At 33.9% G+C, this 13,900-nt stretch overlaps 1 protein-coding gene and 1 pseudogene across 3 annotated transcripts in view; both read left to right on the top strand.

The window, feature by feature from the left end:
• LOC105135405 (pathogenesis-related protein PR-4-like) overlaps nucleotides 1-13,342 on the top strand; it is a 14,135-nt gene extending 793 nt beyond the window's left edge. The window contains exons 2-3 of one of the 3 annotated variants that reach the window (XM_011040263.1): nucleotides 12,549-12,654; nucleotides 12,988-13,342. In XM_011040263.1, the coding sequence (XP_011038565.1) occupies nucleotides 12,549-12,654; nucleotides 12,988-13,158 (277 nt within the window). In that variant the 3' untranslated portion in view covers nucleotides 13,159-13,342. Of the gene's footprint in view, nucleotides 1-12,231; nucleotides 12,655-12,987 lie in introns of those variants that run through there. The other 2 variants (XM_011040265.1, XM_011040264.1) reach the window with 2 other exon arrangements.
• On the top strand, nucleotides 1,240-5,321 carry LOC105135404 (putative disease resistance protein RGA3; annotated as a pseudogene).
• Nucleotides 13,343-13,900: the final 558 nt, after the last annotated feature.

The following is a 13,900-nucleotide window of genomic DNA, read 5'->3' as shown; positions in this document are numbered from 1 at the left end:
AACTATAAGTTACATCTAACATTAAAAATAAAATACAAAAATATATTCTTCAAGAATGTCCGGTTGTAATGAAAGAAAAAGAATTTGTTGAAAAAACAATTGGATACCTCAATTTCTTTAAAAATTCAAATAGCTCCTTGTTGTGAATTGAATTTGACAGGGAGGGAAAATCTTAATTAACTGGTACTGCTCTTTAAATTTAAGGCTAGATTACTGTTGGCCATTTAATGGTAGTTAAGTCCGTTATTTCTGTAATTAGTAGCCTTATACGTGTCAGATAGAGAGGATGTTGCGGAATATTAATTGTACGTTGCTCTTCTCTATATTGCTAGGCTGTAATAGAATTTGACATTACGCAACATGGATGAATGAAATGAACACAAGAACCTATCTCTCTCTCTCTCATTCAAGAACACAAAAATTGAAAAACCCAGTAAAAAATCATTAAGAAATGAAATAAATCAAAGCCACGTTTCTTGAAAATCTCCAAATTCAAATTAATAACACAAAACAAGAAAGACCCAGAAAATTAGAGGGAAAAAAAAGAGGTAACGTGAGCATGTACCATCTAACAAAACCACAGCCATGCATCTTTAGCACGAACAAGTGCAGCAGCAGCAGCAGCAGCAGCATAGCCATCAGTAGACTCAGCGTCTACTCTATTCCACATCACCTTGTCTTGTTCATGGTGCCCAGTGGTTGGTTTTGGTATGAGAGGGAATGATTAAATCTAGTCTGAGTGAGAGATTTTCAATATTTTTAGACTAACCTGAACATTGACCTATATTAAACTCAGTCTTTGAGTGATTAAGAATGTGTTTTTATACTGGTTTGGTTCATTTGATAATTTTATGTTATTTTTCATGTGATTTAATTTTATAATTTCACTAAAGAAAAAAGAGAAATGGGCGAAGAGAATAAAAAAGAAAAAAAATACAAAAATTAAAGGTGATCAACATTGGACGAGAGATTTTTCAATTGTTTTTTATATTAGAGGAACTAATTAATTAAGTGTGGAAAACTATATTTAATTAAAATAAAATTAACTGAAGTTTGCTATTATATTAGATGATTCAAGGCTAGGTATGAGAATCAAATTCCAAAAAAAAATAAAAAATTAGAAACTCAATTTCAAGTTTCAACACCAGGGAGGAGGAGATGTCAAAACGGGTTCTCCTTCAAATTCACATCAAACAATTAAAGACTCTACCTTTACTGTGTTTTTTTTATAGATTCTGTGATCTTACAGGTTCAATTCAAAAGACATGGAGATGTTACAGACAAAGGTGAGCGGCAAAACAAGGAAGAAAAAGTAAATAGAACTAAAAGGACTATAGGACACAGTTGTATCAGTATCCAGTTCCTACAAGGTACAATTTATTGCATAAATATCATATGGGGATGGGATTCATTTAATGCCTCTTTCAATGACTTCCTGCATTGAACAGCACGGAGTATGAACACCTTGGTTAGTTGAATGCCGACATAGGCGAGCGTGGAATTTTATTAGCCATGGCATGACAAATTGACAGTAATGGTTTGGGGAAGATGCTGCCAACTACCATCAGTCAATTAGTATAGGGAGGAAGGTACCCTCATGCATGAAATATGCTCTAAAGTTGAATGTATCTCATCGTTCTACGCTTCATTTCATCTTTTAATATTTCACACCTTTGATCTCAAAATTTCTTCTTTGATTTCCCAAAAAAAAAAAGAGAATATGGCAGTAGAGCTTCTTACGTTTTCCATGGAGGAGACTTTGAAAAGGCTGAGTTACATAGCGGCTGAAGGGATCAGACTTGCTTGGGGGTTGGAAGGCCAGCTGCAAAAGCTCAACCAGTCCTCGACCATGATCCAAGCTGTGCTCCATGATGCAGCCAGAAGACTAGTAACAGACAAGTCAGTGAAACGTTGGCTGCAGAACCTACAGGATGTAGCTTATGATGCTGAAGATGTTCTAGACGAGTTTGCGTATGAGATTATCCGCAAAAACCAAAAGAAGGGAAAGGTAAGTGACTGCTTTTCACTCCACAACCTTGCTGCATTCCGTTTGAATATGGGTCAAAAAGTTAAGAAGATCAATGAAGCCCTGGATGAAATCCAGAAAGATTCAGCTAGATTTGGGCTTGGATTCACATCTCTACCTTAGATAGAGCTCAAGAAGTTAGCTGGGATCCAGATCGAGAGACAGATTCCTTCCTTGACAGCTCAGAAGTTGTAGGAAGGGAGGATGATGTCTCTAAAGTTATGGAATTACTGACTAGCTTAACCAAACACCAGCATGTCCTTTCTGTTGTCCCTATTGTGGGGATGGCTGGCCTTGGAAAGACTGCTGTAGCAAAAAAGTCTGTGAAGTAGTGAGGGAGAGAAAACATTTTGATGTGACTCTATGGGTTTGCGTTTCTAATTATTTTAGTAAAGTGAAGATTTTAGGAGCAATGTTGCAAATAATTGACAAAACTACGGGTGGGTTGAACAGTCTTGATGCAATTCTTCAAAACCTTAAGAAAAAGCTGGAAAATAAGTCATTTTCTCTTGTTCTTGATGATGTGTTGAATGAAGAACATGACAAGTGGGATGCTTTGAAGGAGCTACTGTTAAAAATTAATAGAAAGAATGGGGATGCTGTTGTTGTTACAACCCGCAGTAAGAAGGTGGCAGGCATGATGGAGACTACTCTGGGGAGTCAGTACGAGCCAAGGAGACTATCAGATGATCAATGTTGGTTCATTATCAAGCAAAAGGTGAGGAGAGGAGGAGAAGGAACAACAATAGCTTCGGACTTAGAGTCTATTGGAAAAGAGATTGCAAAGAAAAGTGGAGGGATTCCATTACTTGCTAAAATTTTGGGAGGAATTCTTCACGGAAAGCAGGCACAGGAGTGACTGTCAATTCTAAACAGTAGAATTTGGGATTCTCAGGATGCAAATAAAGCTTTGCGCATATTGAGACAGTTTTAATCACCTGTCATCGCCAGCACTAAGAAATGTTTTGCATACTGTTCCATTTTTCCTAAAGATTTTGCAATTGAAAGGGAAGAGCTAATTCAACTTTGGATGGCTGAAGGTTTTCTTGGGCCATCAAATGGGAGGATGGAAGTAATAGACAACAAGTATTTCAATGACTTGCTTGCAAATTCCTTTTTCCAAGATGTTGAAAGGAATGAGTATGAGATCGTAACAAGATGCAATATGCATGACCTAGTGCATGATCTTGCATTACAGGTCTCAAAATCTGAAACGTTAACTCCGGAGGCTGAGGAGGCTGTAGATAGTGCATTTCGTATTCGTCATCTAAATCTCGTTTCTTGTGGGGATGTTGAGCCAACATTTTTAGAGGTGGTTGTTGGAAAATTGCATACTATTTTCTCAATGTTTAATGTATTAAATGGGTTTTGGAAATTCAAAAGCTTGAGAACTCTCAAATTGAAACTGTCTGATATCACTGAGTTACCAGATTCAATTTGCAAGCTGAGACATTTGAGATATCTCGATGTCTCATATACTAATATCAGAGCATTTCCAGAATCCATCACCAAGCTCTACCATTTGGAAACATTAAGATTCATTGATTGCAAGTCCCTAGAAAAGCTTCCCAAGAAAATAAGAAATTTAGTCAACTTGAGATATTTTCATTTTGATGATTCAAACCTAGTGCCAGCTGAGGTGAGATTCTTAACACGCCTTCAAACTTTGCCTTTTTTTGTTGTTGGTCCAAACCATATAGTTGATGAGCTAGGATGTTTGAATGAACTAAGAGGAGTGTTGAAGATATGCATGGTTGAGCAAGTTAGAGATAACAAAGAAGCTGAGAAGGCGAAACTGCATGAAAAAAGAATGACAAATTGGTATTTGAATGGAGTGGTGAAGGTAACAGTAGTGTCGAGGATGCGCTGGAAGGCCTGCAACCTCACCCAGACATAAGAAGCTTGACAATTAAGGGTTACGGGGGTGAAAATTTCCCATCATGGATGTCTACATTGCTAGTCAATAACCTGATGGTGCTAAGATTGAAAGATTGCAACGAGTGCAGACAACTCCCAACACTTGGATGTCTTCCTCGCCTTAAAATCTTAGAGATAACTAGAATGCCTAGGGTGAAATGTATGGGTAATGAGTTCTATAATAGCAGTGGCAGTGCAACTATACTGTTTCCAGCACTGAAAGAATTCAGTTTGTTGGGTTTGGATGGTCTTGAAGAATGGATGGTACCAGGTGGTCAAGTATTTCCTTGTCTTGAAAAGTTATGGATTAAGCATTGTCGCAAGTTGAAAAGCATTCCGATATGTCGTCTTTCATCTCTTGTAGAATTTGAAATAATAGGATGTGATGAATTGGGATATTTATCTAGTGAATTTGACGGCTTCATGTCACTTCAACATTTGAGGATAGATAATTGTTCAAAGCTGGTATCCATTCCAAGCGTACATTACTGCACAGCTCTGGTGGAATTAAGTATATGGAACTGCCTGAGTTGATCTCAATTCCAGGTGATTTTCGAGAATTGAGATACTCTTTGAAGAAATTGAGAGTTTGGGTTTTCAAATTACGATCTCTTCCAAGAGGACTACAATGTTGCGCATCTCTAGAGGAATTGGAAATATATAATTGTGGAGAGCTTATCCATGTTAATGATTTGCAAGAATTGTCTTCGCTTCAAAGATTATCCATTAAAGATTGTGATAAGCTCACCAGTACTTTTGACTGGCATGGTTTACTACAATTATGTTCTCTTGTTTATGTTGGAATCATTGAGTGTCGGAGTTTGAGTTATTTTCCAGAGGATTGCTTAGGCGGCCTCGCCCAGCTGAAAGGATTGAAAATCGGGGGTTTCTCAGAGGAGCTGGAGGGTTTTCCAACCGGAGTTGTAAACTCAATCAAACACCTGAGCGGATCCCTTGAAAGACTAGAGATAAGTGGATGAGTTAAACTGAAGAGTGTACCGCATCAACTTCAACACCTCACTTCCCTTCAAAGATTGCAAATAAGTAATTTCAAGGGAGAGGAGTTTGAGGAAGCTTTGCAGATTGGTTGGCCAACCTTTCTTCTCTTGAATTTCCTGGGATTGAGGGTTGCAAGAAGGTGAAGTATCTGCCAAGTTCAACAGCCATGCAACGCCTCTCCAAATTAAAGCAATTGTGGATTTATGAAAGTCCACTTCTTTCAGAAAATTGTAGAAGGGAGAATGGTTCTGAGTGGTCCAAGATTTCTCATATCCCAATAATCAATATAATATAGAGTGTTTGCTTTCCCTGTAGATAACCAATTAAGCTTTATTCTTTAATTTAAAACATGATAATTAAAAGAGAGATGATTATTATCCATCCCGCTTGCTTTTTTCCTTCTATTGTAACCTAAATTTGATTCCTAGAATAGGACGACCCTATGAAATTAAATGAATATTGATTATGTGAAAAATACAATTTAAACCTAGGACACTTTTTAATTGATACCAATTTTTTTTTTTTTTAGATTAACGAGATTAACGTGGGTGTTCGGGCTAGCTTGCGCGCACCACGACTAATTCTACGGGCCCTGAAGTTAACGACCATGTAAACCTCTAGTGACCATCATATAAGCAACCAAGGACTCGAATCTGAGATCACAGAGGGAACAAACCTCTTGATCTCAAGTCCTTACCACTTGGCCACTTCCTAGATGGTTTCAAATTTTCTTTTTTAAAAAGGGACCAACTTGGCTTCAGTTTATTCATAAATTATAATATTTTAAGTAGTAATTACAAAGTCTATGTCCATTCCTCATCTTGCATGCCTTCCTGAATTACTTGAAAATGAGTAGCCCTCATTCTGCGAATATTGCAGAAACGATGAAGCAATCCCATTTTTCTGAGATTTTTTCTTTACTCGCTTGATATCATTCTGCATTTTGTAGTTTAGCGTTGTTTATCTTTCCAAAACTAATACCAAGTTGGCTATTTTAACTATCATTTGTGCACTCGGACCTCGAAGACTAAAGGAATGGGTTTTTGAAGTTTCTGCAAAATAGTGTTTGTCAGGCTGGATGGTGGATAAATGCACAGTTTTATGTTGTCTTCATGGGATAAGTATATAGTGATCTTCCTAGATCTAATTTGTTCAGCTATAGGGTTTGAGTATTTGGATAGTTCTGTTAGTATTCCATTATTAGGAACTGGAAGGACGGTGAATTAGTGGTAGAAATCTCAATTTCTACAAAACAATCTATAAAAGGTTTTGAAAATCTTAAATGATTAAGTTAATAACTTTATAATGCATATTAAATTCTAAAAATAAGAGTTTTTGCTCTTAATTTTTATGGAATAAGTATTCTGATAACATGTGACAAGAGAATAAAAATTATGATGATTTATTGAGTGGTTTGAGAAAATATTTATAGCTATTGTACCTTAAACTTATTGTTTTATTTAAGGGGTCAAAAGTCTTTTTTTCTTGAATATATTAGTAAGGAAAAAGTTTTTTACATTAAAATTAATATTAATTGAAATATCTTTTTACACAATATTAATAATAATAGAAATTACCCTTATATAACATTAATGCTGATGGAAAAACATTAAAATTATAGGAGATTTTTATACTTTATTCCATACACATCATTAATTTTGATAAAAATAATCATTTCATAGCATTAATGAGATTGAGATATAATTAGCTCTTAAATAATTTTTATATACTTACGTGGAGGGAGATGATTATCCAAAACTCTCAGCATTCCATGTTGACTATATAGAAATAGTTTTGTGACCCAACACGAGGCTAATAAACATCAATGACTATATAAAACTATCCTAAACTCTTAATATTCATTATACATCTTGTTAAGTTAACATGTGATTTGGCTTATCGTGTAGTCAAACAAAAAAAATTAGATTTGATATCTTATTAGATTTATAAGTATTTAAGCTTAATATATAACCGAAATCAAGTATCTTGTATCTAGTCATTTATCAGACCTCCAGGTATTTAACTTTAATATATTGCTGAACTCAATAATGATAATTCTGAAAATAAAGCTCATATCACTCCTACTAATTTTATACACGTTGTGTCATCACTTAGTCTTTGACCCTTTTAATGCCTCTTAAGCAAATGATTTGTGTACGAAGTATGTTCATCAATCGGTATATTTGTCAGAAGGTAAAAAAAAGGATGGAGCTTCCAGCTTATCTCGAAGATAGTATAGCTTAATATGGGCATGGGTGTGGATTTTTATCTGCAATGCAACTTCTATTATTTCAATTTTTATGAGGTTATATATGTTGATAATGTTTTGGGGCAGATAGAATTTCAAAGCTGAATTTTCTAAATGTAAAATGACCATTGTTCTTGAAGGATAGATGGTTATGCTGATGTACTGCAATTTTATGAAGGATTATTATTTCTTCTATCTTGTAATTCTACCTTCATCTTACATAATATGATTAGCTCCCAGTTGTCTTCCTTTATCTCTCTCCTTTTCTCTCTTAAGAATTCAAATATCTGAAATAAGTCGTTGAAGCTATGATAAAAAAATAAAAAAAAGAGGTTGATTTCACCAAGTCTATTCAAACAGTAATCAGTTGCAGAAGTTTCAAAGTTTTCTATTAAAAGGCTTCTTACGTACAGGTATATATCGAATGGAAACCTCTGCCTTCTCTTGTCCAACTGGTATCAAGGACCCAAACGAGACAGAGGTTTTGTAATCAGGAAAGCTTTGGTGATAGTTGCATCTTGTTTCTTACCTCTGCCTGTCCATTGGAATATTGAATCAGACTCAACAAATAATGTTGCATGGCTTGAGAAGAACAGGGGCTTGAGAAGAACAGGGAAAGCAGGGCGTGGAGTACGCAGAACATCTTCAACTCCATCAGCAAGTTGTCAAAAGAAGTTGAAAAGGGTAACTTATGGTCATGTGCCAAGCGATGGGAATGTCACTACCTATAACCTAGCAAAACAAAAGCATTGACAGGACTATTAGATTGGCTTTAATTTTTCCCATGAAGGTTGTTTAATTCTTTTTTTGTAATTATTATTATTGTAGGTGTTTGGATTAGTTTATATGTACCTCAATTAATTCCATGAGTTTTAAAGTTAATAATTATATAAATTTTTAATAACCTTAAAATTTATAAAAATCAAACTAGTAATTTTTAAGAAACAAATTTAGAATTTTATTATTTGAGCTATACCTCTCAAAATTAAAATTATTTAATTCTTATGCCAGTAACCTGTTGGTTGTCTCATCAATTACGATTCACATTTCAACTTGGTGGTTGTCATGAAATGTGAATCGTAATTGATGAGGCTTGCTGAGTTTGGCATAAAAACAACTTGAGTTTTACACAGGCTGGAAGGTTTTTCTTTCCTTTCTTTTTTTTCTTGACAACGCAAATTCTTGTTGTATAATTGCCAGGGTGCTTAATAATTTACACCCAAAAATACGCGATTACGTGTATTGGTATATTGTAGATTGCACACAACGATCACAACTTGCTGAAAATTGGTCATCAGATCAACAGCAGCTCCATTTTGGCTGCAGGTACAGTACTTAAATATAGAGCTAGGTAGAGGTTAGGCCCTGGAAGGCAAAACAAGGCTAGACAAAAATTATAGGCTGTTTCCAAGGCCGCCATGCTCATTCTACCACAATCATCGCAACCTAGCAAGTAGCAATTTCATTCATCTTTTCTATTCAGAACTACTAAAATTATTCATCAATTTTAAAAAGATAATAACTTTATGCTTCCTAGCTAGTCATTGTCTGCAAAGCAGAACACATTCTGCTCACACTACGCTTCGCTTCAGAGCAAATCAAATAATAGCATTCTAAAATGTATAAATCAAATAGCTAAACTATGAATGTTTTATATGATATTATTATTGCCAGAGACGTTATAGGAGCTGTTGTTCGTATCAAACATGTACAAAAGTTATCATTTACACTTTGATAGCATTTAATGGCTTTTGCTTTTTCTGCACTGTAAACTCCTTTTCTGATGCGTCAGAGAGCAATTGCTTCAACTCTTGTATTTGTTCGACAGCGGCAGCTTCATTAATCCTAAGATTTCTTTCATGGGTAATGAAAACCAAAGCATTGTCTTTTTCAGCTAAGATATCTTTGAGCTGGGAATTTTCAGCCCGGCAATTCCTGCAGCTTTCTTTGCAACAATGGCTTTATTCAGGTCCTGTTGAAGTATATCACGCACCTTCTGAGTCTCTTTCTTAGATATTGTGTTCGTGCTTTCAGCTGTTTAAAGCAATTCAAGAAGTTTACTGTTCTGTTCCCATGCACAGGACTTTTCATCTTCAGCTCTTCTGATACAATCCACCAGGCCAGTCTTTCGCATTCGATGCCAGAAGCGATTCTTCAGCCTCCATCCCCAAGCTCTCAGCTGTTTTTCTATATCAATCAGGTTGTTTCCTTGCTCCATTCAAAAGATTCCTATACATGTCCTCAATGCTATTTAAATTCTCTTGCAAATTTTCTACCTCCGCTTTGAAGTGCTCCAGCTCGTTCTAGGTTCTGTCTTGTCAACTGAAGTTCAGACTTGAGACTCTCTAATTCTTTTTGCAATGAAATTTTATCCCCAGTCTAAAAGTTTTCACTTTAGTTTGTGATTCAGACTATCAAATTATTGTGCAGTTGTTGTAATCATCATGAATTCTTTCAAACAAAATTACCCCCAGTTCATCTAATTGTGTTTATCCTTCTCAATGATCATTACAAGGCACATGCATTATGATGATTTTTGTCATGAATTTTGCAAAATTCATTCAATTGAGAAAATTTTATAAAAATCTTTGAAGTAGTTATTTTTCATGTATCAGGATCAAGCTATAAAATTTAATGATTGTGTTTATGTGTAAATTCAATTGTTAAAATGAGATCATGCAGATGTAAATTTAGAGAAAAAAATTACTCAGAAAAAATTCATTTCTTAGTCAAATGTCAGAAAATGTCATCCAAGTGCTAATACATCTATGAGTATTGACATATAATGAAATGAGTGTCGGTTAGAACTGTGAAAAAAAAATAGTTAACCTAAAATTTTGGCTATTTTAAGTAAATGGCTTAAGTGTGCTCTCTCACAATTAAAGATTTTTTTGGAGAGTTCTGGTTTTCAAAAAGAGGAGTGTCTAACTTCAAGTTATATTGCATTTAATGATGAAATCTCATGATTTAATATGATAAAGAATGAAATGTACGTAACGTGCATACGAGTCATGATTTAATTTGCAATATATATATATAGCTAAAACTTATTGATATAAACAAATTATTTTTAATCAAATAAGATTTTGAGAAGCATATAATATTAGTTGAGGTTCATATCGATTAAAAAATGAGATATATAAGGTTTGAATAGTGTTTAAGAGTTTAAAGATATAAAATTATTTATTATTTATCGATTTTTAAACTTGACATTTTAATTTTAATATTTTAGTAATTAATCTTGTTACAATTATCATTTTCCAAATTACACTTTGTGCTGGTTGTTGATTTTTTTATCTTTGTTTGTAAACTTTCCACCATCATTATGACATTTTAGAAAGCTTTTTTATTATTATTTTTTTCTTTGGGTTTTTTTTTTGTAATACTTTTCTCCCTTTTGCATTTTCTTCTTTCTTTTTTATTTGGAGAATGTCATTGATTGTTTAAAGAACTTTCAAAACATGTTCTCGGTGTAATGATGATGTTAGTCTCAGTTATTATTCAAAATAAATATTTTAGGCTCAAAAGTGGGATGATTAGAGATAAAATTTTATTAATAAAAGTCTTATAAAAGAATAAAATTTTAAAAAAAATCAATAAATACCATGTATGAATAAAATTTGAATAAAACTATATATAATGGTACAATGTGAATAAAAATTAAATTCAAGGCTCCATTAAATTTTATCATGGTTACTAGCATTATAGTTTTTATAAATATATTTATTTTAAATACTTTTTTTTCTGATATATGTGTGGAAAATATTAAAGATATAAAAATGAGTAAAAAAATTGTTATACGTTTTGTCTTAGGTGTCCATTTTAATATTATTAGAGTTTGTTAAAATATATAAATCCTTTTCTCTAGAAGGGTAAGAAATAATATATATATATATATAATCAAGGGTCCACTGCAAAGAAAAATAATAACAAAGGTTGAATCTAATAATTTTTTGAATGTTAATATAATTTTAATTATCTTTTAATTTTAATTTTATATGTTATTTTTTAAATTTAAGAATATAGACATAAACATAATTTTTATGAATTGTTTCATTTAAAGTACTCTCTTTTAATATTAGTTGCAATGGTAAAAGAAACATCATAAATATGAATCTTTTGTATGGATATAAATAAAATAAAACTAAATTTTTTTAAATAAATCTAATAATTTTTTTTAACTTAAGTTTTGTATTTTTAATTTAAATTATAGCATAAAATTAAAAAAAAAAGTGAATTAACATGATAGCTCAAGCCTAATACTCAAGAATAATAGTCTGATCTCAATTGGATGCATACTCATCTTGGGCATGACATGTCCAACATCCTTGGTGCTTGATGTGCACTCTAGCATTTTTATAAGCTCAGGTTGGGAATTGTCTGATTTTTTTTTTAATTTTAAATTAATATTTTTATATTATTTTGATGTGATGATAGATTTAAAAAGTCAAATCCAAAGTTATTGGATTTGGTTTCGTAGTTAAATTCAAAACACTTAAAATCATACTTTATATTTTTTAAATTTTAAAATAAAAATTATTATTAGTAATTTTGAAGTCTTATTTTATTTTATTCCTTTATCACTTGCTAGTTTTCATTCACGTTTAGCTTTCTTACTCGTGTCTTAAAATTGACTCGACTTGGAGGTCATAAAAAGAGGTGAGAGGTTGTGGATGAGCCGCATTCTAGGGCACAATTGGCGGACTTGTAATAGAAGAGTTGCGTATCTTGACTCTCAACTCCCATGCCCATTTTCTTTGGCTCCTAAGGCCTTTTGTCCCTGAGAGTTGTACTATCTAGAACGTCGAAAGGAGCGATGAAAATACCATCGACTCCATTCAAGAAGATTTTCGTTATTTCATAGGATCGACTCTAGAATTCACCAAGTCAAGGAAGGAAATTGAGGATGCGAGTAACAGTCAGAATGGGATCTAGAAGTGATCGTGTCATACCTGTCCACAAACAAGGGTATTTGTGTACTTGAAGAAGTGTTCTCCTCATTATAAACTCAGGCGTCCTAGGGCAACTTAGGCAGACAAAACATACCCAAAACAAAATGCAGAGGTTAAGCTTATTCGTTGTATTCCTCCTATTCTTGGTAGCTACTGCCATAGCTCAAAATTGTGGCCGGCAGGCTGGAGGCCAAACCTGCGCTAACAATCTTTGTTGTAGCCAATGGGGTTTTTGCGGGACAAGTGACGATCATTGTAATCCTTCCAAGAATTGTCAAAGCAACTGTAGTCCTGGTGCTGGTGCTGGTGCTGGTGAAAGTGCTTCAAATGTTAGAGCCACGTATCATTATTACAATCCTGACCAAAATGGATGGGACTTGAATGCTGTGAGTGCTTATTGTTCTACATGGGATGCCAATAAGCCTCTGGAATGGCGTAGGAAATATGGATGGACTGCCTTTTGTGGACCGGTTGGACCCAGTGGACAGGCTTCTTGTGGCAGGTGCTTGAGGGTAAGAGTTAATTACACATGAAATAGATTTTGATGTTCTCTGCTTTACTCTTACTCTTTATTTTTCACTAGTTATGCCCAATAACAATCTGGAAACTCATCACTGCTTTTACAGTTTTAAAGTTTAAAAAGGTTCTCTGAAAAAGAAGATAAATTTGAGTCAAGTCCTTGAATATGGATATGCTCGCCATGGTCTAGGGTAGCTAGTTAATAACTTCTCATGTATGTGCATTAGATGTTAATGTAGAACAAATTACTTCACGTATTAGAATTCCCATGGACATCAACAGACAAATTCAATAAATTAAATATATTTTCACATATATTTATGTAGGTGACAAACACTGGTACTGGAGCACAAGCTACTGTGAGGATTGTTGACCAATGCAGCAATGGAGGTCTAGACTTGGACGCTGGAGTATTCCAGCAAATAGATACTGATGGAAGGGGCAATGCTCAAGGCCACCTTATTGTGAACTACCAATTTGTGGATTGTGGGGACTAGAGCATGGCCCTCTAGTTCTATGATGAAAATAAGAGAAATCCACACCTAAATAATTTCAATTCCCAATAATGCAATGCATATGTTGAGGTTTGAATAATAATAAAATTATTAATGATTGCAAATCATTGTTATTTCCAATAATGCAAATCAGGTTTGAATAATAAAACACCATCATTTTTATTAATTCAAGTTAATTTATTTAATTCATTATTTAGACCTTCCATCGATCATAAACTAGATTGGATTTAATGTATTTATTATACACCTAACATGGGTTTTAAAATAAAATTTAAAAAACTTCCTGCGAGATGGGACAATAACATTAACGTTTGGTTTGATTAGCGTGCTAAATTTTGTAGGCATAAATAATGGATTGGACAAATGCAAATTATCAAGGTTGAGGTAGATGATCCTATTTAGGGCCTAAAATATTCCAATGAAAGCCCTATAACTAGAATGGAAATCAATTTAGCCTAAGGTGGCTGCAACTAATGAGCCTAATGGCTAGCCATAATGCAAATCTGAACCACACCATGTGCTGCACTACACTGTGACTCAAGCATCCACCTCAGCCCTACTATTTCAAGAAGATTTCACTTTCATGTATTCAGCCAAAATTGAACCCAAAGCTTAAAGAGAAAAATTCCAAATCATGATAGAACTTGTCCTTTTCAAATGTAAGTTCTTAATCTATCCAGGGGGGAGGTACCCAGAGGGTTGCAAAGGAAATTCTTCATTTCTT

This window comes from Populus euphratica, unplaced genomic scaffold, assembly GCF_000495115.2.
Source record: "Populus euphratica unplaced genomic scaffold, PopEup_1.0 scaffold64.1, whole genome shotgun sequence".
Taxonomy (NCBI): Eukaryota; Viridiplantae; Streptophyta; class Magnoliopsida; order Malpighiales; family Salicaceae; genus Populus; species Populus euphratica.
The sequence above is the reverse complement of the archived record's forward strand: the minus strand, read 5'-3'. Positions and strand labels throughout refer to the sequence as shown.